Below are 25,781 nucleotides of genomic sequence, written 5' to 3'. Positions count from 1 at the left end.
TCACTCAAAAGGACGCTGAGGGCTACAGGAGTGGTGGTAAAAGAGGGACCAGGGAAAGTACAAGCATGGTACAAAATAGCAGGCAAAGATGTAATGAGGAAGGGGCCATGAGGATGAAGCTGTTTTCTCCAAACCTAATATTAAAGCAAACAGATCCTTAGCGTGTTGTAAGTACTCAGTCTGAGGCGCCTGACTGACTGATCGAAAGTGAGGGCGCAGCGGTGAGGTATCTGAGAGGGGAGGGGGATGCAGGAGGAAACTGAAGAGGGAAGAGGAAGAGACTGGAGGGGTCAAAAAGTGCCCATGAGAGGAATAAGGGGATGGCATAGAATTCCAAATCATGGCACAGTGTTAAAGAGACAGTATTACAAACCAAACAGGGACCCTGCGAGTTAGGGGTCCACTGGGTTGTCTGCCAGACTCCCTTTACCTGTGTGCATACAGCTCAAAGTGGCAGTAGAGAGTGACTGCCGTGAAGCTCCTCAAACCGAGGCGCTGAGGCTTCTGGGAGGAAATAAGTTTTGCAAGTGTGCACCACTGAGATCACAAATGAAAAGGAATATCACACCCATCTTCTTGCTGTGTACATATGCTATATTTCCTGCCCTGAGTTTGACGAGCCAATAAACTGTATTTAATATTGATTTTTAATTTAATAATCCTTTACTAGGTATTGTCAAAGAGGTATGCCGAGCTGCCCCTCTGAGGTAAGTTCCGTCTCCCGCCATGAACTCTGCAGAGCTGCTGCTGTTACAGGAAACAGCCTAATGGCGCTCTTTATTCCCTATAAATCGAGGCCAACACAAAGCACACTCGAATCCATGACTGCGGGCTCCCAGGCTAGGGATGTAAGTGATTTAAAAATACAAAGAAGGCCGGTGCCTCACAGCTGGCTGTGGAAGGGGTTCGGTGGTTTTATTGTCCATCTGATAAATAAAGCCACCGCTGCTGCCCGTGTACTAATTAGCGTGAATTAAAGCTCTGCAGAGAAAGCCATTCAGCCTCGCTTAATGGGCTGACTTTACAGCGAACCCCATAAATAGCGGCGCCGGGGGGAGGGGGTGCTGTGCGTGGAGAGGTGACTGCATCCTCTCATTTGCGATGTGCCGAACAGCATCCCTTGGTCCTACCAACACTCGTTTCTCACTTGTGCATCAATCACCAGGGACATCTTAAGGATTTTGGGGGAACCCCTTGTTTGGAACAGCTTTGAATGTATGATCCAATTTCAGCTCTTTCATGCCGGTTTGGCCAGGTCTCTGACAGTGCACAAGCACACTCGTCCAAATGTAAATGTGTTTGCATCTAATATTTAGGGACAGTGATGTATGATTTCAATATTGTAACACAGCAGCAGCTCACGAATATTACTGCAAATAACCTCTGAGACGCCCTCCCATCTCTCATATGTGAGGTCCTGGTTTGACCGAGAAGAAACTTTTTTAATGAATGTTGCATAAAACATAAACACAACATTTCTCTTCAAAATGTCTGTAATAGAGTCTCACACATCTCCCATATTAAAATTAAATTAAAGGAGAATGATATTCAAAACAATCTGTTTAAAAATGATTTAAGGTCATCAGGGCAAGACTCTACAGAACTGTCTCTATCAGGGGCCCAGAAACAACTTTGCCCATGCCTTAAAACGTCTCTGTCTATCGCCCATGATTCTGTCTCCACTTCTACTTTTCTCTTCTTTCCTTTGCCTGTCTTCATTTGCCTAGAAGTTGGATTAGAACCTGCTACCCCAGATGATGACCTCAATAATCTCATCAAAAGTTTCAAAAAGACTAACTCTGTGCACTATAAAATTAGGCCTAAACGCAATGTAAATTACGCCAGCGTAATTTGTGTAATTTCAAAATATTCATGTTAAGCTTGTTACACAAAATTCATGAAATTATGCCATTATGCCACTTTGCGTAATTATGCACCATTTGGGATAAAAATGTACAGGAAATGGCACGAGCCGTGGTAATTTGCTGTGAAAATTTACCACACATGCACAAGAACAACAGAACACAAATGGCTGTTGTTCACGGCGCTCTAGCAACCCATGGGCTGGAAGCAGTGGTTGAAGTGTGTAGGAACACCTTTCTCTTTCAAAATCAATTACCACACCCCAATTGTGAGCTTCAGCAAATCATCAATGGATAGCAACCACAGTTGTAGTCAAAAAGAATCGATACAACTTTTCTAAATCACAAATAGGTGAGTGATACCCCTCACAGACTCCCTCCTATTTGTTATTCAGCAAGCATCGCAAATGCTCTTTTAGGAGTCTGGGAGAATTTTCCAATTTGTAAACAGGCTTTTACAAAAAGTCCATTTTTGGTAACAAATCTGATGACTGCAAAGGAGTTTTGTACAAAAGGTCCAAAAATCTGTAGCCGAGGAGTTGCTTCTTTCCAGATTAGACTAAGGAAACTCGCCTTCGTGTGAACCCATGTTATGCTCCCTATGAAATGAACTCAAAATCCTTCTTTTTGAAAGACACTGGCTAAAATCATTATCACCCATATGGTTAAAAACCTGTCTATTTTCACACTTTTCCATTGTTTGGCTTACATGTTTGTTCCTGATGATTGTTTGAACCTGTTCTCTTGTAAAGCATTCTTACGCCCTTGGAAGATACGTGTGCTATATAAAACCACAAATACATAAATAAATCAAAGCTCCTCCTCTTTTTTTTTAATCCTGTGAACAGTGCGCTACTTGACCTTTGGGAGTTAGAGGCCTGTTCTTTGATCAGTGCCATAGTGCGACATCCCTGAGTGAGATGTCTTTTGTACCTGCTACTCTGAGGGCTGATTCACAAATAGCCTCCGCACTCATGGCGGGGGCCCCGCAGTCGTGGTTGGGGGCCCGTGCTCGTGCCAGGGGTTGAAACATCGACTAACTAGAATATTTGAACTGTCTAACAATGAATTAATAATGAACTATGCAAACATCCTTGAATAGGAATTATGCAATTGGCAGCCATTTGTCTATTATCCTACTATGAGGTGTTTGGTTCACCTATTCTCACTTTAATCACAACTAACATGCACTGTGTTAGCACATTTTACTTTTACTTTTTGGAGTACCTTCATTAAATGTGGTTGGCATTTGAAAAATATATAATTCTAACTATATTTAATAAAGTTTGGACTCTGTGCTTATCTTGTTACTGTTATGAATACCTGGAGAGGATTTATTCCCGACTCTCTAAAAATCATGTATATGATATGTTTTGACTAAGTCCTTAAGAAAAATTGATGTTTATATTAATAGTTTAACCCATGTTCTGAGGAATACAAGGTAGTCCCATTGTCTTCCACTGAGCGATTTACTACAACAGAACTCCAGATGGTTTCTGGAGGTTGATTTCCCAACCATTGAAGATGACCCTTTGGATCTCTCCTTACTCCTTCCACCCCCTCCCCCATCGAGGGTAGATGCAGTTGCCCACAAGTCTGATGACAGTACCAGCCTACTCGTTATTAAGACACAGGGTGGACATCCACTGGCACTGAGAGTGCTTCCCCGGCTGCACTGTCAGTGCCTTCGATTGCACAGCCTCTTTTGGCTTCCTTGCCTGTGTATGCTTCAGTATTGCCAGGACATGCCTAATCAACAGAACAATCCTTACTTGCATGTGGCTATGCCCCCCTCCCCACCCAGCAATAAGAACACTACATTTAAAGGCACACCTGCCTGAATGTCTTGCATTCTATATTACAGCCAAGACCTTGTCTCCTTCTATTCAAATCTATTCCCTCCGACTGGCAAATTGCATGTAATTGGCACCTGAGCAGGGATCATAGTTTTATTACTTTACTGCCAGGCATCAAAAAGAGCTTTGCACAAGGACCGAACTGCTTATGTAAAAGGAAATCGAGCACAATTTGAGGGGATGTGTAAGAAGCAACAATTGGAGGGGATGTGTAAGAAGCACTTCCCTCCTGTTTGTGAGCTGCAAATCTATATATCCATGGTTTGCACCCACAAATGCAGTCACAACTCACAGAAAGGCTAGAGACGCCAGATGTAGTGTGGTAACCAGTGCGCAAAGTGGGATAGCTTTAGGCCTGGGCGAAAATTTCGTTCCGTTCGCGGAAATTGCGATAATTTGACATTTTCGCGTTCCGCGGAGAGCGCGAAAATGTCAAAAAATCCGGTTTCCGCAGCTTGGCGATAATTTGTTTCTTGCTCACGCTATAAAATAATACATTCTCGCGCGCGCGATCGCCTTACCTGAATCCCTGCGTTCGCCGACAAGTTTTCTTGATCCGGTCGCGTTCTCCATGAGATGTTGTATTGTTTTTAGCCATTTGCGCTGTCTCGCGACAGTTCGCGCCCGCAGTGACGTCATGCGTCGCGCGATCACGTCTTTCTTCTCGCGATCATGCACCGCGAGAAAACTCAAAACAAGATGGCCGCGCCCGCAAGCAACCACATGGGTAAGTTGGCGACCCGCAACCATGCAGAAAATCTCGCGAACATGCTGGAAAAAAACTTCCGCATCTTCGCGATTTTTCCGCTTGTTTGCGATAATTTTAAACATTTTCGCGATAATTTGCGAAAGTTAATTTCGCAAATTCCGCCCACCCCTAGATAGCTTCCGCATCTGAAAGAGCATTACGCTGTTTGCTACAGTCAGTCCTTTGGGCTGGATTTAGAGCTTGGTGGATGCAGCTGTCCAAGTGCAACAAGAAAAGTATGGGAACTGTGAGCCAGGATCGTAACGCAGGCCCCTGCAGCCCCCACGGTGCGGGGGGGGCGAGCTTCAGGGGGCCCTCTCAGCACAGTACTCAGGCCTGAGAGCTCTGGATTAAATGCCCCTGTGTACCTGGCAGGGGGGGCCCTCATCTTTCGTTCCGCCATTGCTGTGAGCCTGACTAGAATGGGGGAGCAGTCAGAGTGTGTGGGTCGGGGTCAGCGATGTGGATAAAAAGAACAAAATATTCTGTAAGCATTTTGTTGGTCTTTCACCTACAGGCAACTGCATATAAGATATAATGCACACACCGTATATGAAAAAATGCAACTCAAATTTATCCGTGGTAAATGAGCTTTTCTGTTAGGACAGTTTGGTTCGGTAATACAATCACTTCAGATGTCTATGAGCGTAAACAGATAGTTACTGATTTGAATGCTGGTCGGTGCCCTGAGGAAATAGTGACGTGTGTTTATAGTGCTAAGAGGTCCAAGCCTGTGACAGAAAGCACTGTGAATAAGTAATGAATTACTTTAATAAATGGATTACTCACTACATAAGATAGGTTGCACATGATGTAAACAAAATGTGCAAAAAGATTTTGTTTAAATGTTTCAGTCCTTTCAGAAGTCATGTCTTTAGTAATGCAATGATTGTACCTGCTGCACATCTTTTCTATAGGTTTCCAATAAAAGGACAAATTCCAGATTCTATCAAATAAAGCCTATACTGGCTCCCAAGCAGCCTTTGGTTTATTAGCCGATCATTCAGTTTTTCACATTAGATTTCTTTCAGGTAGCAGGCACCCTGGAGAGAAGGCTGGTTTCTTCTTTGGCTGCCTGTCCCTTCTCTTACTACACAGTAGAGGAGTACGTACTGCTGCCTTTTCAACTTGCGGTCACTTGAACATTCAGGAACATTTGTTTTTTAAAGAATTAATATGGCGACTGTTTTGATCAACTCATTGAAGCGTGGAAACGTCTGCCTGGGAATCTCATTTCCCCGTTCTCCTTCCCAGTTTCACCTCTTGGCGGATGGGTTACTCCATCACAAACATGATAGAGATCCCGTACGCCTTATTACTTGGATGCTCTTGCTGGAGGGGTATATGTCACAATAACCCACCCACCAATCTTCAAATCAAACCTTTTAACTTCCTTATGCATTCTATACAGAAGGCAAATCTTTTTCGATACTTCTCCCCAGCATTGGCAAAACCGATGGGCAGGCTTTCAAGTGCTTAGCAGCATTTGTGCATGCAGTCAGGGCCGACTTTAGGGCAGTGCGACTGGTGCAACCTCACTGGGTGCTGATCTGTGGAGGCGGCACTGGCCGCATGGGGGGTGCTGTGTTTAGCAATATCTTATGATTGGAGAGATGAGGTGGACTTTTGCGGGGTGGTAGTGAGAGAATCCGAGGAGAGAATCCGAGGAGAGAATCCGAGGAGTTGGTCATGGGGCATGGGGTCATGTTAACAGCACTTGCGTATGCAGTACATGTTAACAGCATTTGTGAATGCCTTTGTTTACATGCGTACAGACTTGTTTTCTTTGCCAAAGCTTGTTTGGTAAAAGCTACTCCTTTGCCTTTAAGCAATACTCGCTCCTCAAAAAAAATTTAATATGTAAATAATGTGAAGGCAAGAATGAAGGGTTGGTGGGCTTCCAGCCCTGGATTTGTAGGCATTAGCACAGGGTTGGGAAATATCCCTTGCCTCAGACATATAAATAAGGCACAATGTTCTGCAAACCTCACCGGACTGTATATTTTGCTAGTGACTGACTGGAAAATCATTAGCATCATAAAATGTGCCAGCACCCATTCCAGCTTGTGAAAACCACACCTACTGGTTTGCAAACAGGGGGCCTCATTACAAACTTTTGACGCACTGCAGCGCAGCAGGCCTTCCGTGCTGCCGTGCGTCAAAAGAAAACGGCAGGAATGCACCATATCTACAAGATACGGGGCATTCCTGTCCTTCTCCCCTGCACCGGCGAACAAACAGCAGCCGTGCGCCAACGCAGACACCCTTGCAGCATGTTGCATGGGTGCCTGCCTTGCGGGGAGGATTGTTTTTGAGCAGGAAGGGACACCTTTCTGCACAAAAGCAACATGTTCCTCTTTCTTTGCGCACTGCAAAATGCAGCACGCATCGAAAGAGGAACAAACGAGGAGAAATAAAAGTATTTCTCCTCGTTGCACCACTCCTATGCCTCCCCTGCGTGACAGGGGAACATATTCACACAGCCATGAAAAGTCACACAAAGTGGCTTTGTGTGACCTTGTAAATATGTTTGTGCCATTCATCACATGTGAAAAGTGGAGCAAACACCATTTGCATTGCCCTTGTTACACAACCATTACGTCTAGTGCAACATCTAATTGCTACTGCTTTTTACAGCAAATCAAAAAACTTTGTTTAAGAATAAGTTGAGGGCTAAACACATTAGCTCTAATACCTATCACAAAAACAGAAAACAAGGGTTGAGACGGACTTGCCAAAGTTTTGCACGTTGCAAAATGTAATATTGGATAAATGTAACAACTCCATTTTGCAACATGTTTATCGCTTACATGATATAGAATTGGGTAGGATTTGCTAGAAAACTAAAGTTTTGCACCATGTGACAACCATTGCGAAAAAATAATTTCTCTACATCTCAACCTCAGTGAAAGTACTACATAAAAGTATGCCAGCAAAAGTTCATTGATCTATTCTTTAAAAACAAACATCAACATAGCTTTGCAACACATTTGCTAAATTTCAAACTTTTCCATTATATATGACCAGTGTCCTTATCACCTGAGGGATTGTCGGAGGGTAAAAAGTGAGGCCAGTCAGTCAGTCAAACAACTTTATTTGGTTTACAGCTGTAAAACCATAAAAGTTCACATATATATATAAAAGCAACAATGATAAAATTCATAAAACCATTTGTCCAATTAATAACATGCAGGTTAGTTCATAAATAAAATATCCATTAAAATCAGATCTCTGGTAAAATCAGTGGTTCAAATAGACCTAGCGATAAATAAAGCCCACAGACCTGGTGATTTATTGTGTCACTGGCTGGGGACTGAGTTGATAAGTTGCCCTCCAGGGTACTGCCCTCTAGTCAAGTAATGCCCTGTTTTTTACTGCTAATTTAAGAAAATTAAGAACAAATAGGACAGAGTCTTCAGATAGCAGTTGTAAATAAATTAAAGCTGGGCGTGCCTGCCTAAAATTCAATCTCCTCAAAACAGGGACTATTAGTTTCCCCCGGAGCATCATGTAGAAACTGCAAAAGAATAAAAAATGGAGCAAATCCTGCGGAGACTCACCATCGCCTCCGCAGGATGGTAAAGGCTGTCCTCTATGGCAACCCCCAGGGAAAGCTAACAGGAGATGGAAGAAACCCAGGCGAAACCTAGTCAACAGAAAATGGTCGTATGTGCTGAAAGAGCCTAAAAGATAGCGCTCTGTAGTTGGTGATGTTTTCAGGATTATAAAATTTCGCACACTAGATTTCTTCAGTTAGTGCTCGTCCCGCTCCAATTTCAATAGGCTACTGAAGGAATCCCTGACCCAAACCAGATCCTTTTTAGATGCTGTTTCTGGATTACTGTATAGATCTGGTCTGCCAGGTCTATCAAAACTGGACCTTATATTAAGGGTGGGCGGACAACTCCGTTCCGACCACGGAATGTGTGGAGATTTGCCCTTACGCCTTCCGCGATAATAGGTGGAGAAACAGGGCAAATCTCCGCACACTCGTGGCATAACGGAAGTTGGACACCCGCCTCCCGCCCGCAGTATTAAATACATTAAAAAATCAATTTTTGAATAACCTTACCTTATCGGCGGCGTCCCCGGGCTTCCATCCTCCTCCAGCGCGTCTTCTTCTGGAAACTGCGCTTGCGCGGGAGCCCGCGCATGCGCATTCCTCGGCAGGAATGCGCAAGCACGGGCTCCCGCGTATGCGCAGTTCCCAGAAGAAGATGCGCTGGAGTAGGATGGAAGCCCGGGGACGCCGCCGATAAGGTAAGGTTATTTAAAAATTGATTTTTTATGTATTTAATACTGCGGGAGGCGGGCAGGAGGCGGGATGTGCGTAACGAAACTATGCGGAGAGTGCGGAGATTGGTTCCATCTCCGTGCCTCTCTGCGTAGGTCCCTTACGCACATTACGCCCACCCTTACCTTATATAGCTTAGCCATGATATATGATGTGTGTGATCCCTCAACATACACTCTTTCAATATCCTCTGGGTCAGCAACAGATCCTCATTACGCCACGTTTTCAACCAAACAAAAAGTTAGTGGGCGTAAAGCCAGAGTGTCACTCAAATAAGGGACCCCTAGTTGTTTGTGTACAACCATGTTTGAGGTCCCAATTGGGACGCCCAATAAACGCTTCAAAAACCTGGTCTCGGCCACTTGCAGATCTTCCATAGCCATGTGCCCCCATATTTCGCTTTCATAAGCAGCCACGTGACACATTTGGCCTGAGATATTTGTAGCAGTGCCGCTATAGGTCTTTTACCTAAATTTGTAGCAAAATTAAAGACGACCGTATTAGCTCGTATGAAGTCACCCCTCTTTCTCTTCTTTACTGGGCCCCAGTTTTGATGATCATCAAGTATTACTCCCAGCTATGAAAAAACCTTTGTACGGGGGACCTTCACAGGACATCCCTTGAACTGAGAGTGCTTTTTTGTGCGGGTATCTGCATCACAAAGGATTTTGAATCATTAATGGATAGGTCCCTGTCCTTCATGAAGGTGGAAAAGGAGTCAAGTAGGGTTTGTAACCCCCTGGCGGTCCTAGTTATAAGGACTGCATCATCCGCATATAATAAAACCGGGTCCCCGATTACCTACTTATGGAAAACCAACCATAATGTCTTGTAATGTGGTATCTAGATCATTGATATATAATTTAAACAAAAAAGGGGCCAGGATGCAACCCTGTCTTACACCTCGCTTTATTTCCACAGAGCGAGAGACTCTGAGGTCCTGGGAAAATCTGACCTGTGCCCTGGTTGCTTGATGAAGACTTTCTAGGAAAGAAATGATATTTTCATCTACACCAATAGCAAGCATGGATTGCCAGAGTTTACCCCCATTCACGCGGTCAAACGCGGAAGACAAATCCATAAATGCTAAATTGATTGTACTGGGGCGTGCAACCGTATACTTGTTTACGATCATGGACAGGGTAAGGCATTGGGCCATAGTGGACCTTCCGGGACAAAACCCGTACTGGATATCTGATAAGGTGGCATGCTCTTCTGTCCAGGTTGTCAACCTTTCCAGAAACACGCGACCCACAAGCTTGACCACCGAATCCAACAAGGAGATGGGCCTGTAGCAATGGGTGCTATCATGGTTGCCCTTCTTAAACACTGGCACTATGGTTGAAGTTGCCCAAGACTCTGGGCAACCGGATCTTGTCGCTGCATTCAAAAACGCGGCAAGGGCAGGAGCCCAGAGTGTTGGGTTTGATTTATAAAGGTCAGCTGGAAAACCAATAGGTCAAGGGTTTTATTACTGGATAATCCCATAATACCTTCTTTCACCTCAAGGGAGCTAAAAACCAAAACCGAATCTGCCACCACCCTGGGTAGTGAGGGGGTTAACTCAGAGGGGCACTCAAATATAGCTTTGTATTGTATTGTATTGTATTGTATAAGCTCTTCTATAGCGCTGTCTGCCACCCTGCGGGTATCCTGGCGCTGATGTAATGGTGTACCCACTCTTCCTCTGCTATGTTAGCAGCTACCACTCTCCCGTCCTAAGAATTTAAGAAAGGATTATTAATTCTATTCCAAAAACTCGAGTGCTTGCATCGATGAGGTCCCTCATATTTCATCTTTTAAAGCCGCTTTTCGTCTTACAAGTTCTAACTTGTATTCCTACGGCAAGATCTAACCTGTATAGGGTCCCTGGGGCATTTGCTAAGTGCATCCTGCAGCATTCTAGCCGCCTTTGAGCAGAGGGAGTCAAACCAAATAGCAGACTGACTGACAGATCGCCTCACTGGGGCGCTTAAAAACTTACCTATTTTATCTGAGATGGTGTTAAAGGCACCAATGACTTCCTTCGGCGCCGAGGTTGCGGAGAAGCACCTGGCCAACTCATTGGCGCATAAAGAAGTCAAATATCCATAAAATACATATGGAGCTATCTGGGACCATTTTAGCCGCCTCCCACCATCAGTTGGTCTCACTGCCCCGCTTTGAACAGCCCCCCCCTAAATACCAAGTAGGGTGCCTGAAATTGCACACATATGGGGTTATGATCACTGAAAACGCTTGCTTGTATGGCAAATCCCGCAAATAGCTCTAATATGGGCGAGGATACCCAGGATAAAATCTATAAACGGCCCGGCGCCCCTGCCTTTAAAACAAGGGATGACCACTTTACTGCATGTATCAGATAAACTCATGAGGGACACCAAATCGAATTCATGGAGGAGATCGTTCAGTGTCTCCTCCTCAGTAGAGTGTTCAAAGTGAATACCCTGAACATGGGGACACGCCATCTCGGCTACCGGAACTAACCTAGGGTCAACAAATGTATGAATATTAAAGTCCCCTGCAATCACAAGGCCCCCGAAGGTCATGTTCATATGTTCCCGTACAAAAGAGCCTAGTAGAGTTATATTGCCTGCTTCATTGTTACATGATAGTGAATTATAAAAATGTATGAGGTCCAAATTACGAGGCACCCTGTAAAGTACCAATGCCTGTATGTAAGTGTTTTCTAGAGACACAACCTTTAAACTGCATTCAACTGCTAGGGAGATATAAATTGTGATGCCACCCATTGGTCTTCCCCCATGTGATGAAATAGCCGGGACTGAAAATGATTTGTAACCCTCCAGTGGTGCAGTGTCTCGTTAGCCAGGTCTCCTGTAGACAAATTAGGCTAATTTGTTTAACATAAACAATCCATAAAGGGTCAGCAAAATTCCAGGATATAAAATTTCTTTTACTAGTGTCTACTGTCCCGATGCTTGAACGTGGGGTTTCCTGCAAGTTAGCTGGATTAACTTGATTCATGGACTCATGCCCATTAAGGCAATCACATGCATCTAAAGTTGTCAAGGGTGTAAAGCGGTTGGCCAGCTCAAGAGTAGGAGGAGGCGGCAGCTCCCACCAGCCGTGTCCAGTAGTATTCCAATGATATGACTCTGAAACCCAGTTTGGAGTCGGGTTCATCACCGATCGATGCTGAGGTATATGGCAGCTAGGTGGGCCTTTAAAAATGGTCGCCAAACGAGTATGCCCGGGAGACTCTGGCTTGTAAAAGAAACCAAGAGGTAAGGCAACAATTGACGTCTTGGGGTTTTGAGAGGGATTATTAACAGTGGAAAACAAAATCCTTGTGGCGAGGTGGGGTTGATTAAAGTTGATGATAATACAATCGCCGTTAAATGATTTACGTGAACTTCCCACCTAGTTAACCCTACGCACCCTGTTTATATAATTCGCTGTCCTTGCTCCCAGTACCGTGTTACAGGATAGCCAATGTAGAACCTTGTTTTTCAGTTGGGTATATTCTTCCCTTGTCCCCTGGGGGAGGATTGGTACATTCCCCAATACCACCACATATGGAGTTGACTCCGGGGGTAGATGAATATTGGGCACTTTATACGTTAGATTTTCCAGGGGGCCATTAACCTTGCTTCTTTCCAGTTGATGCTCCACATGTGCATTTGTCTCCTGAACTGATTTGGAGTGAACAAACAAATTTGCCACAGCTTCCAAAGTCGTGCCTAAAGCCTTTCCAGGATGAAGCGTGGATGGGGGTAAGGTCAGTTGGGGTTACTTGAGGATTTTAAAGAGCGGGGTAAAGAGTCCTTAGATACAGCGCTTGGGGCTCCAGATATTGTGCCCTCCACAGTTGAGGGGACCCTTGCAGAACTAGCATTTTCCGTGTCATCTCCCGGCAATGGATTACTACTGAGCCTGGAAATACTGCTTTCAATCAAAGACAGCCTTTGTATACTTGGGCCGAGCTTAGTATCCAGAATGTCTTTAAGGGAATTCTGCATGGATTCTAAAAAAGGCGTCATGTCTGCGTTAGTCAGCTCTTGCCTGGCAGATATGTTCTTAGTTATCGTTTCGGCTCTCTGCCTTTTTGCCTTCCCCCCAGGTGTCTGGCCTTTTCTTTTCACTCCTAGACCTTGATTAGCCTGTTCTACACCTCCAGGCCTCCCTTGAGTAATTGGTCTGTTAGTGGAAGCAATTACAGGATGATTATTATTTGCAGACCCCATTTGCCCAATTGGTCGATCCTAGTGACCCCCCACCCCAGGGGAACTAATCAAGACGGTGGGGCTAAGAGGTACCTGGTGACCGCCGCAATGATAATTGAGCCATTCAGACCAACTGAGTCCTGTGGTACTGTGTTATTAAGAAGGTCCTCGATACTATCCACATGAGTAGCTGTGCGTATTGGCTGGGAAGGGATAGAAATTAAAGGAGATCTTGACAGGCGCTGGTTCACCAATTCTATCTCCTTATCCAGCACTGACGCAGCACGCTGTGAAAATGAGTCCATGGTTACTATGAGACCTGAAGAGCCTGCCGTGGCTGCTACCCTGCGCTTCCCCATCAGGAACCGTCTCCCTTGTGTTACATCCGTCCTACGGCTGATACAATTGGGAACCAGTCCCCAAAGAGTACCCAGATGGTCCCCAGAGTTCGAGTAAAATAAGCAAAACTGGGATTAAGTGGGTAAGGTTGATTTATCCATACCTGCTCGATGGATTATGTCAGGGTAGTCCAGGTTGGGGTTGATGCCAGGTAATAATGTGTGGTCCTTCTCTAGTCCTGCTCGAAAAGTGTTGTATTCCGAGTAGGTCAGGAGCAAAAATGTGCAGGCCAAAAGGGTATGCCCAGCCTCCTCTGAGCTCTGACAGGTGCAGACGGGCCCGCCCCTTGGCCCAGGCTTAGCCCAGGCACGCCCGCGTGCGTCCCACGCCGTGGGTGCCCTGGCCTCCTCTTGAGCTCCTCCTGGCGTGTGTGCCGACGTGTGCGGCATGTGCGCCACAGGGGCTGCTGGAAAATGTAGGCCCACACCCTCAGGCACCGGAGAAGCCATTCTTGGTAGTGGCAGTGGTGGTAGCAGAGTCCTACAAGACCCTGCGTGATGCTATCACAAGTGATGGGCAAGTGATCAGGCGCTTTGCTATTAAGATTTGGGCTCCTGCGCCGCGGGAGCCCTGGCCTCCTCTTGAGCGCCTCCTAGCGCGTAGGATGACGTGTGCGGCGTGCGTGCCACAGGAGCTGGTGGAAAATGTAGGCCCACACCCTCGGGCACCACAGAAGCAGTCCTTGGTAGTGGCGGTGGCGGTAGCAGAGTTCTACAAGACCCTGCGTGATGCTATCGCAAGTGATCAGGCGCTTCACTATTAAGATTTGGGCTCCTGCGCCGCGGGAGCCCTGGCCTCCTCTTGAGCGCCTCCTGGCGCGTAGGATGACGTGTGCGGCGTGCGTGCCACAGGGGCTGCTGGAAAGTGTAGGCCCACACCCTCGGGCACCGCAGAAGCAGTCCTTGGTAGTGGCGGTGGAGGTAGAAGAGTCCTACAAGACCCTGCGTGATGCTATCGCAAGTGACGGGCAAGTGATCAGGCGCTTCACTGTTAAGATTTGGGCATATACGCATAAATTTGGCTGATTCCAGAATATGGAAAGTAGCTAAAACAATTTTCACCAAACTAAAGTTTTAAAACATTTCGTAAAAAATGTGCCTACTGATTTCATAGTATTATTGCTGTGTTTGAATGCTAAGAAATAGAGCAAACCAACGTTTCTGATTTGAAATGTGAACGGGCGGCTAGCTCTCTGGCAAAATCAGTTGGATTTTTTTCTTATTTCATGAGTAGCAAAAATAAAGAAAAACTAGATATTTTGGAGGCATATTATCAAGCACGGCGTTAAAATTATCGCCGCTTTAGCGGCAGAAAACTGCCGCTAAAGCAGCGATAATGGGCTTGATAATATGCCGCAGAGAATTCCCATAGAAGCCCATGTTGACACCAGAACATGGGCTTCTATGGGAATTCTTAAGGGCATATTATCAAGCCCATTATCGCCGCTTTAGCGGCAGTTTTCTGCTGCTAAAGCGGTGATAATTTTAACGCCGTTTCTTGATAATATGCCCCTAAATGTTTTAACAAAAGCAGTAATGGACCAGAACTTCTTAACTAAACACTGTGTTAAATATGTAAAATGATTTCAAGTAATAGATTACCATTCCTTCTTATCTGTCCCAATGGTTCCCAATCTTATCTTTTCTTTTTAGCATTGATGCAAACATTCTAATGCATTGTGAATTGAATCACATCTTTTGATCCATTCCAAGTTACACAATCATCAAACATGCTTCAAAATAGATTTTAAAAACTCCCCTGATATCTCTAACATTTGAAAACGTTGAAAACATATTTGCTTAGTAATTATTTAGACAAAATACAAATATTGAACAATCTGTTCCTCTTATTTTTTGCCCTGGCACCAATCTTCTATGCCATATGGCCATTGGTGCCATATTATATAACAACTGCACTTGGTCAAATACGTGCAAAACATTTTGCTGCTTTCATTTTAATAAGTAGCCGAAACATGTTGTATCGCCAGACCATATTAGATAAGGATTTTGCACATGGGCTATTCTGTAACAAGTTGATTTTTATTTCTTGTCTGTTTTTTCCATTTATTTAGACATTTTTCTTATGAATGCATGTGACCTTTTGGTAACTTCAGAAGATCTGAGCATTGCTTGATCGGAAGAAAGCTAGGTAGGGAGTGAAAGAGTCATTTTTGGGGTGGCGCCCAGTGCGACACTGTTTTTTTAGTGCCCCCCAATGACCACCTCTGCCACGGTTCCCACCCTACCACCCTTTAACAGTCTCCCTAACCACTCTCTCTCAGATGCATTTAAATAATGTTATAGTGTCACTCATAAAAGTGAAGGGTGTCAGAGCACTTTATATAACACGCACATTACACAAACAATCAATCATAGGTGTATAAATCAGTGTTCAGGAAATGTTACATAAAACAGAGAGAGGACAACAAGGGGTGGATTTCACATGTCATCCATACAGGTAGGCAGCATAGTTGAAGAGTACTTGGGGGCATATTATAAAGAAACGGCGTTAAAATTATCGCCGCTTTAGTGGCAGAAAACTGCCACTAAAGCAGCGATAATGGGCTTGATAATATGCCCTTGAGAATTCCCATAGAAGCCCATGTTCTGGTGTCAACATGGGCTTCTATTGGAATTCTCTGCGGCATATTATCAAGCCCATTATCGCTGCTTTAGCGGCAGGTTTCTGCCGCTAAAGCGGCGATAATTTTAACGCCGTGCTTGATAATATGCCCCTAAGTCTGGAGAAGCACAAACTCTGGGGCAGATTTACAAGGCCCTTGCGCCACTTTTGCATCATTTTTAACATGGGAAAAGTGATGCAAAAGTGGCGCAAGGGCCTTGTAAATCTGCCCCTCTGAATTTAAAATGTAACACAATGGATTGGGGCTCTCCTTAGGAACAAGAACTGATTTGTACCCAAATGAACCTTATTTTGCAACATTCGAATAATGAGTCTGGGGAAAAAATCCATACACTCTAATCTATACCTTGAAGTCTGCTCGCAGTTCTATGATGACAGTTAATAGCTTACTGTAAACTGCAACTACCAAAAGGAAGTCTCTGACAAAAGCAGTAACCCACTGACCTGTTTACATTATATTCAGTTTGTGATCTGCATGGTACATGTTCTTTGCAGCAGGTATATTAACCCTCTGCGCTACCTTACCATGAATCAAAACTTCCACGAGTCAAAATGTGTACTAGACAAAACTCCGATCTCGCCAGGAGGAACATTAATCACCGGGGTTTTCTTGACATTTTAATTGTTTCCTGAAAACTGCTGGAGGCCAGGAACGTGGCAGCAGGTGCTTTTCAGCACAATATAAACTAGCAAACAGGCTCTCCCATGCGAAGTCAGCACCCGGTGCGGTGGCACCGGCCGCGCCGCCTTAGAGCCGCCCCTGGTGGTGGCCACAGCTGATGTTCTGGGATTGAAGCTACTGAGCTCCTGACAGGTCTCTTTGGAAGCCCATCTCAATGGTTCTGTTTTCAAGAGATTCCTGAAGCACCTGTGATTGGGTGGGATCTCGGCTGAGTGCATTCCATAGTCTCTGGCTTTCCACTGCCAGTGATCTCTCTCTGCTTTTATCCACTTGATCGACCATTACTGAGTGAGGGTGGCGGTCAGGAATGGAAGTTTTCTGGCCGGGGTCTGGCGTCGTGTTAGGTTTTGCATGGATTTTTGAGCTTTTTTTGCAGTAGGCACTTGCTTTTGATGCTGGATGTGTTTTTTAATTTGAAAAGTCTAGCAGTGGTAGTTCTCTTACATCCCCTTTTTGCATAACCAGCAAGGATGGTGCAAATCCAATTCCGCCAAATCGCTTACGTGGAAAAAAAACAACTCGGGGGCAGATTTACAAGCCCCCTGCGTCACCACTACATCACTTTTCGTGACGTACTGGTGGCCACCCTGCATGACTTTTCCTCTCCTCGTAAATATGGCCCCTTCACATGCAGCACTGTGCGTGGAAGGGTCGTTCCATGGGTGTTGCTGTGGGTGTTCCCACGCAACACTCAAGGAACAAGACACATCTCCAGATTCACGAGAAATCGTAAATCTGGAGATGCGTGTGAATGCTTCCCCACCCTAGAGGTGGCGTAGCACGGCACAATGAGGAGAAATGTTTAATTTCTCCTTGTTTTTCCCTCTTTCAATGCGTGCTGCATTCTACAGCACGCATCCAGCACGCATTGAAAGAGGAAAAAGGCTCTTGTGATTGTTTTTGTGCAGGAAGGTGTCCCTTCCTGCACAAAAACAATCTCCCCACAGCGCAGGCATCCTTGCGTGCAAGGGTGCCTGTGCCGGCGCATGGCTGCAGTTTGTGCGCCAGCGCAGGGAAAGGACAGAGATGCGACATATTCTTGTAAATATGTCGCATCTCTGTGCTTTCCAACCTAACGCAGCGCGGCGCAGCCAAATGACTTGCTGTACCGTGCTGCGTTACTTTGTTGTAAATCTGTCCCTCGGTGTAATAAGGCAAAGTGTCTAAATGAGCTTAATTCCAGGTTGCACACCTGGACCAAATTGTGTGATCCTGGGCAAGTTGCTAGCCTTTCTTCGATTTCCCCACCAGTCTAAATAGGGAGTACAGGCAATGGTATACATAGCAGTACTGTATACTATAGATAAAGGTATATTTTTATAATTTACAGAAAACTATTACTACGTCCGAATGCATGAGGTGCTTACCCGTAGCGCCATCGTGTCTGTGAGCGTTCACCCTGTCTGATCCGTGCACGAGCACGGACTGTAATTTACATGCTTAATATAGCGCCTGGATGTGGGCGGGGATACTGTACAGCACGTGCAGGAAATACCAGGGGTAAACACCAGTCTGTGAACGGAGGTTTGGTGGGTAACTCCCAAATTTTCGACTGGGGGAGGGAGGGGTGTACAGCTGTGGGGCACGGGGAAGGAACAGTGTTTGAATAGCATTCCCGTCTACTCGCGCCCCTATAAAGCCAGTCCATTTCCACTTCTGAGAATAATAAACGCTCACATAATGAGGGGATTACATTAGAGCACAGAGCATTACAGAATGGAATCTGCCACCCTCAGCAGTCTGCCTTGGAAGCAAAACACCCGATGGTCACGCACGCTAAAACTATTTAATACAGTCCGTAATGCACTCCATACAAGAGCTCACACCAGGCAGCAGGCCATGGCGTTATTGGAGATGCAGGAGTTTGGGGTCAGAGGTCTTGGCTGCATCTAATTACAAGAACAGCAAATTGTAAAAATATAAGAAAATTGCCCAGATTTTTATATATATATTTTATATATTTATATATTTTATATATATATATATATATATCTTTATTGAGCCTCCGCATCCCTTATAGAGCATTCACTAGAAGAGCAAGAAAAGAATGTAAATAGATTTTGTAAGATAAGAAGTGGACAACAAGGCACATTTAGAGCACTTTTTATTAATAAAGGGAGTTTTGCGTATTTTTCACTTTTTAGCATGGATCTTAGGTTAACTTTTACTCTATGAAACATAGTGGAATAAGTAGATAAAAATACTATCAAAGAAAAGTAAATTTAACTTCATTACCACCCAAAGTATATTCGGATATACTGTATGGTAAAGAGGAGATACCGTTTGGATTTATGAAGCACTTTAAGAGGAAGTTATTTGCACTTTATATTAGGACAATGTCACTTTTTGTACTGTAGCGCTTTAGAAAGACCTCTGAAGTAGGGAAACTAGCCATAAACACTTAGGGATTTCCCTAAATGTGAAAGAAATTGGTTATAAATTCATTTTAGTGAAGACAGAGGTATTTGTCGAGGAACTGTATTTAATTAGTATTTAAGCACCTGTCACTTTATAGAAAGAATTGATAACGCCGGATTCTTATCTTACCATCTCTTACCATTCTTAAGAATCCTCGGCCGACTGGATCGTTTTATCTGCTGTGAAGTGTAAAAGGGAGAGAAACAACTCACTCAGATAAAGTCAATAACCAACCAATTCCGACGCTGAAGAATCACTAACTCAGAGTTAAGGTTCAGGGGATTTATTACAAAGCCAAAAATAACTGAACTTACAAGCACCTCATGACGAGGTTAAGAAAATACATGGGCACTAATACAAAAAGTTTAATGTACGCACCAACCTAATTCGGTGAAACATAAAAACAGTGAGAAATTCTAAGAATATCAAGCAAAAGATAACTGTTCCAATATCTAAATCAGTCTTCATGGATACCTACAAAGAAATGTATTAGTCTGTCCCTACTCTACCGCTGAAGTGACATCCCTACTTAGCATCTCCCAAACGAATCAAGAAAAGGTGCCAGCGCGTGAAGACTTCCTAAGAAGTCCACTCACGTTGTAAGGGTCAGTAGCCAATGTCTATCTTCATCTCTAAGTCTCTTTCCTCAGTATTGATCTCTTCCTTCTACCCTCTAACAGCTCTCTGCTCCATCTACCTTCATCTAACTCTTCTCTGCCGCTCATCCCTCGGGGCACTGTCCCTAATACAAAATGCACAACATGGAGGACACGCCTCCGTAACACCTCTTCTGTCTGGACACCTCCTGAAGGTAAATTTCCACTAAAACCTGTATTTCGTCCAGCAACGGTTGAAACGTCCTGAGTCCCAGGCTAACTCAGCGCAGAAAGTAGCATCCTCCAATTATCAGCATTCTTGGAGACTCTTGTAACAATTCTCCTCCATACCTAACTCCTAAAACAAAAGTGTTAGTCTTAGCTAACAAGGACGATGTCCTTGCACCTGCAGCAGAAGCATGTGAACAGAAACACCTTCCCTGTACATGAAATTCGCTGACTACCTCCCAATGGGAGCCTTCCCAAGGAATGTATACTTCGGCCTGCACAATTCAGCTAACATAAGGAATGCCAGTAGGCCTTTCAGAGCAAAACATGGACATTCATCAGGCCTCTATACATCAAAAACTACGCACATTAATAAACGTTGTATCTATAAGCACTATATTTCATTACATTCAATATATAAGTAATCATTCCTCCACGTGCAGACTTTAATATTGTGCATGTTTAAATCTAATGCATTACATGAGACATGAATTAATTCGCTAGGCACTTTGCAATAGGCAGTTACATTTAAAGGTCAATTTACTCTTTTGGCTAACGCGAACTACATTTCTAACATTACACTCACATTGTTTATTATTACGTTTACACTTCTAATGAACATCAGTTAATACAACACAAAAGTATATGCGGGTGCGGACTATGCGTGATTATAATGCACCACTACAATTTTCAGAGCCTCATGGCGCTCTATCAGAATAAAGTGTATAATGGAAATTTGGGCCGTAATGCATAATTAATTGGTAAGATATTACTTCACATAGAGGTTTTCAGAACAATGAGACTGCCAGAGAAAATGGCCACTTGCTCATAGAACACAAATGTAAATAGATATGTACATACATGAAATATCATTGAATTAAATTAAAAAATGTAAAGGTTTTATAAACTTTTATGCGAGTAAATGTCTCAATTCAATTGACATCTTATGGTAAAAACATGTCTTAAAATGGTGCCCATTGTTTGTTAATAGAACTAGTGCAATGGATTGAAGTTGTCACTTTATATGTTTATTTTGAATTGTATAGGTACATAAATGTAAAAAAGTAAAATGCTCACCATCATGAACAAGGCTGCGTCTGGCAGCCGGAATGCGTGGATGTTAAATCACTCTAAGTTTGAATAAACCGCAGTGATTGAACCACAGGAGTGCCAATGTCATCTTTGTAAGTCAAGGTGAAACTGTTCATATATATATATATATATATATATATATATATATACGTATTACCTACTGGCGGTCGCCAGTAGGTAGTTATAGTTAGGACCACGTTTCCATAGGAAATCCGCAACATTCTATTTTGAATAACTTTGGCGCCGGTCGACGAATCCTCGCGAAGTTTTCAAAATAGGTGGGGCGCTACGCTCCGCTCCTACCCTGAAAGTCTCGGGGGGATTCGTCAAGCGGGGGCTGAGATAAAAGGGGGGTCCCAAAACGCGTTTTTCCCATGCATTTTTCCATAGGACCTTTAGACAGGGCTACAGCCCGAACGGCTGAACAGAATTACTAGAAATTTGGCAGAGAGGTAGTCCTCAGGTCAAGGAAGTGCCTTTTGTAGGTTTGGTGTAAATCTGTTCAGTAGATTCTGAGAAAATAGCCTTTAAATCAATATATATATCTGAGCCAGCTTACGGTGCGCTTACGGTACGCTTACCGTACGCGTACGGTGGCGTGCGCGAGCGCGATTATGATTGGCTCTTAGATCTTAGTAAACATTCGAATCTGCCGAAACCAGGAAGCGGCGGCCGCCATTTTCTCTCTCGCACTGAGAGAGATGATTAACAAACAAAGCACAAAAACTTTTAAAGGGGCTGTTTTGACAGCTCCCACACACATAGCCATGTACAGGAAGTCCCCAAAGATCCCCCAAGGCCAAAAATGGAATTTGTATTTTTTCGCTAATTTCGCCGATTACGCTTACCGTACGCGTACGGTAAAAAAATATTTAAAAAAATAAAATATCCACACTAACCCCACCCCGTGTGCAATTGGTGACCGAAGGTCACCAATTGCGCATGGCTTATCACTTAAGTAAAAAACGAAAAGATTAAAAAAAAAAATATTAAAAAAAAAAATTATCCACACTCTCTCCACCCCGTGTGCAAATGGTGCCCGAAGGGCACCATTTGTGCATGGCTTATAACTACTGCGAAAAATTAAAATATTACCTTTAAAAACGAAGTGCATCATATGTCCTCCATGTGCGCACGGTGCGCGAAGCGCATCGTGCGTACATGGCCCATCTAGCGTAACGTCGGCACGCGGTGCGCGTAGCGCACCGCGTGCCCACCGTGCGTGCACGGCACTAACTGCGTAAAGTGGGCGCGCGGTGCGCGAAGCGCACCGTGTGCTCACTGTGCGCGCACGGTGCGCGAAGCGCACCGTGCGCGCACGGAACAAACTGCGTTAAGTGGGCGCGCATGCCACGAATGGCGTAAAGTAACTTAGCATTTAAAAAACCGTACAAATTCACTGAAAAAACCATAGGTTTCACACACGTTATAGTTAGGAATTAGCATTTAAAAAACCTTGCAAATTCACTGAAAAAACCATAGGTTTCACACATGTTATAGTTAGCGGAAATTTTACTGATAAAAAACCAATGAAATTCCCCCGTTATAGTTAGTGCAGGCAACTATAACTCACGCGACCGCAATCTTCTGCTGATGACATATGTGTCTTTATGAAAAGAAAATATTTGTAATATATGTATAGCTAAAAATGTATGGAAGAAGACATGGGTAAATAAGTGTCTAAATACAGTATTAGCATCAGCAGAGGATTGCGGTCGCGTGAGTTATAGTTGCCTGCACTAACTATAACGGGGGAATTTCATTGGTTTTTTATCAGTAAAATTTCCGCTAACTATAACATGTGTGAAACCTATGGTTTTTTCAGTAAATATATATATATATACACACACACACACACACACACACACATACAATGATGGACATGAGCCATGAGACCAATACGGACCGTAAAATTAACTCAGAGCAAGAGAGAAAAAGTCAGAAAAAGAAGAAAGGAATAAGAAGAAAAGAGCAGGAAAATATTGACAGAGAGACGAAGTAGGGATAAACAAGAACCTGCAAGAGTGAAACAAAGAGACAGGAAGTGTGGGGTGGTGCAAGGAAAGAATTGGCTGCTGTCCCTAAAGCCCTCCTATTCTTTCTCCCTCTTCTGCATCATCGGGCAGTTTAAATCCAGTCCGGCTATCAGACAGTCAAGTCTGCCAGGGGGGATTCACCACTCTCTGTTTCTCTTTTTTAAGAAGATACGCCTTTGAGCGGATCTGAATCTCCTTGCTTTATCAGCAGTTTATCTTCTGGGGAAGGAGAATGGGCCTCCCATTTCCGTTCTCAATGTCACCTTTTCCTGTCTCCTCTCCTACTGTTTTCCTCCATTTCAACTCTTTCCCAAGGTCTTGTGAAAAATGAAAGAAGCAGAGGATCTTCAAGTTGTCCCAAGGTAAACAAGGAGACAACGGGATCCTTTTCTCCTTCAGATGCCGTCCGACCATACTCGCAGTTTCCAAAACATCCGTCTATTCCTCTGATACCTCTATACCCTCTGGAGGTTGAACTGAGGGGTTTGGTACTTGGGAGAGATGAGCAGGATAGCTCTGGATTGTTCAGCTACGGTAGCAGAAAGTATCCATCAATCGAGAAGAGCTTCCACTGTAAAAATCTTCTGGTCGCCATAAGATTCAAAACTTGGTGTAAGGAAAAAGCGTTTTCCCCAACTTCCTGTGTTTCCAAAGAATCCCTCATTTTCTTAGAGATGGAGTTTTCCTAGGTCTTTCAGTTTCTACCATCAGGAGACAGAGGGAGGCTATTCTGGCGTTTAGAGGTAAAAAAGTTGAATCAATCTCTTCTTTAGCCGCTCACTTGCGGTGAAGTGTTATCTCTGAAGACCAGTCATTCACTCCCCCTATCCTTTTATGGGAGATGCCAGTAGTCCTCAAAGCTCTACAGGCTCCTCTATTAGAACTTGTTGTAACAGTTGACCTTAAATTTCTTTTGACTAAGGTAGCCTTCTTGATGGCCATTTGTTTTGGGAGGAGGGTTGATGAAAATGGGACTGTACGAAGACGATGGACAAGAAGGTAATGACCCGCCCGCCTACTTACCGGTAATCTTCAATATCTGCAAAGCTGGAAGGCAAACCTGTGTATAAGGACTGAGACAATGTAGACCTGGGCTCAGAGTAATGAAGATTACCAATAAATAACCAGGTCATTTTTCACTGTCAGGCTTTGGTTCAGGGCATGAGAGATCGAGTGGAGAAAGAAGAAAGGAAGAACAAAAAGGCAAGTGAACATTGACAAAGTAAGCAAGCATAAACCAACAAGAACCTGCAAGAGTGAGATAAAGAGACAGAAACTGCAGGGTGGTGAAAGAAAGATGCCAAGGATGGAAGCAAGTCTAGCCAACCTTTGGTATTTGGCAACCACAGCATTTGTCATTGCCAGTGGTAGGAAAAACTTTGGGCACCTGCACTGATTATTATTATTTTTATTTGACAAGTGATCTTTTCTTCCCCTTCTCTGACAAAGACCCTATTATCCGGCTCCTTTCTTTCCATTCCTCATAAGAGCCACGTCTGCTGGCCCCAGTACTCCCCGCCTTACTTCACATTCTATCATGTCATCTCCTTCTCAGATGCATCTCCACCATGAAGAGATATTCACCAGTTTCTTTCCTTTCGCCCCAGAGGCCTTCTGTGCTCCCGCATTGACAGCCTTGGAATTCAGCAGTCTTGGAATTCAGGCATTTAGGAGGAGTAGTGGCAGGCTCTTGAGAAAACCTTCTTGTTTTCAGGAGCAGCCCGTGGAGGTAAGAGCGGTGGGGCGGGGTGGGGGGGGACCAGACAGAAGACGACGAGGGAAAACTAAATAAATATTTAATTTATCCTCATAGTCGTCTGTCGGGTCCCCCCCCCCCCACACTCCCGCCGCTCTTACCTGCACGAGCTGCTCCTGAAAACAGGATTTAAGTCCTATTACAAAGGTACTCAATTAGGTTATACAGTTGTTCAGTGCTATGTTCAGGAGCATCCTGATTAAGTTAGGAGGTTTGCATGTATGAAGAAGCCATCCAAAAAGAAAAGACCGTGGGTGGCCTTCCACTAACAATCATAACCACTGGATAACTGCCTCATTTCACCTGTATTGTGTTTATTAGAAGCATTTCTCTCAGCTTACACCACTTTCAAATTTCCTGATGAAGGGAAGTTGTAAAGACTGAAACGCGTAGATAAAATAATGGAAAATAATTAATAAAATTGGATGGAGTAAAATTTAAATTTTGCTTGAATTTACTTTGAAAATTCAGGAAATAAGGAAACATAAGGACAATCCTTTTAAGTTGAAAATGACTTCCTATTGACTGTTTTTCGTGGAACACTCACACCATGAGAAAGATCATATCACTCTGCCGAAGGACCCCAAAAGTGCCTTGTCCAAATCCAAGTTAAACTGTTTAATGCAAATGTGCTTAGCTGGTAAAAGATTACTTGGGGATGTGGAGAAAGTTATAGAGCCACACTGCTTGGAAGAGTTGTGAGCTTTCCCTTTACATTTTATCCATTGTAGTCGACTCTCTGCTTTCCTTTTATCCTCAGTTCTAGTATTGAATATGCCCTATTTATAAACACTTGCCTGTCTTTTTTCCATACTTACAAGTTTGTCTAAGGTACTTGTACTGCTTTTAGTCCCTAGTAATAAGGGACAGCCTATGAGGAACAATGACAACAGCACGACATGTGAATAAGACAGTTGTTTTTTGTTTCCTTCTGTCTTTTCTTCCCCTTTGTTGGTACCAGGTCTGTTGCAACCTTGTGCCCTC

General features: G+C 44.0%; 1 protein-coding gene across 1 annotated transcript in view; it reads right to left on the bottom strand.

Annotated features, from left to right (window-relative positions):
• The window catches only part of GRIFIN (galectin-related inter-fiber protein), a 57,457-nt gene extending 39,371 nt beyond the window's left edge, over positions 1–18,086 (bottom strand). Inside the window, exon 1 of the mRNA XM_085630216.1 lies at positions 18,039–18,086. Within this exon, the coding sequence (XP_085486342.1) occupies positions 18,039–18,050 (12 nt within the window). The 5' untranslated portion in view covers positions 18,051–18,086. The remainder of the gene's footprint in view (positions 1–18,038) is intronic.
• Between the last annotated feature and the right edge of the window lie 7,695 nt (positions 18,087–25,781).

This window comes from Triturus cristatus, chromosome 10 (genome assembly GCF_964204655.1).
Source record: "Triturus cristatus chromosome 10, aTriCri1.1, whole genome shotgun sequence".
Classification (NCBI taxonomy): Eukaryota; Metazoa; Chordata; class Amphibia; order Caudata; family Salamandridae; genus Triturus; species Triturus cristatus.
This window is presented reverse-complemented; position numbering and strand designations above follow the sequence as displayed.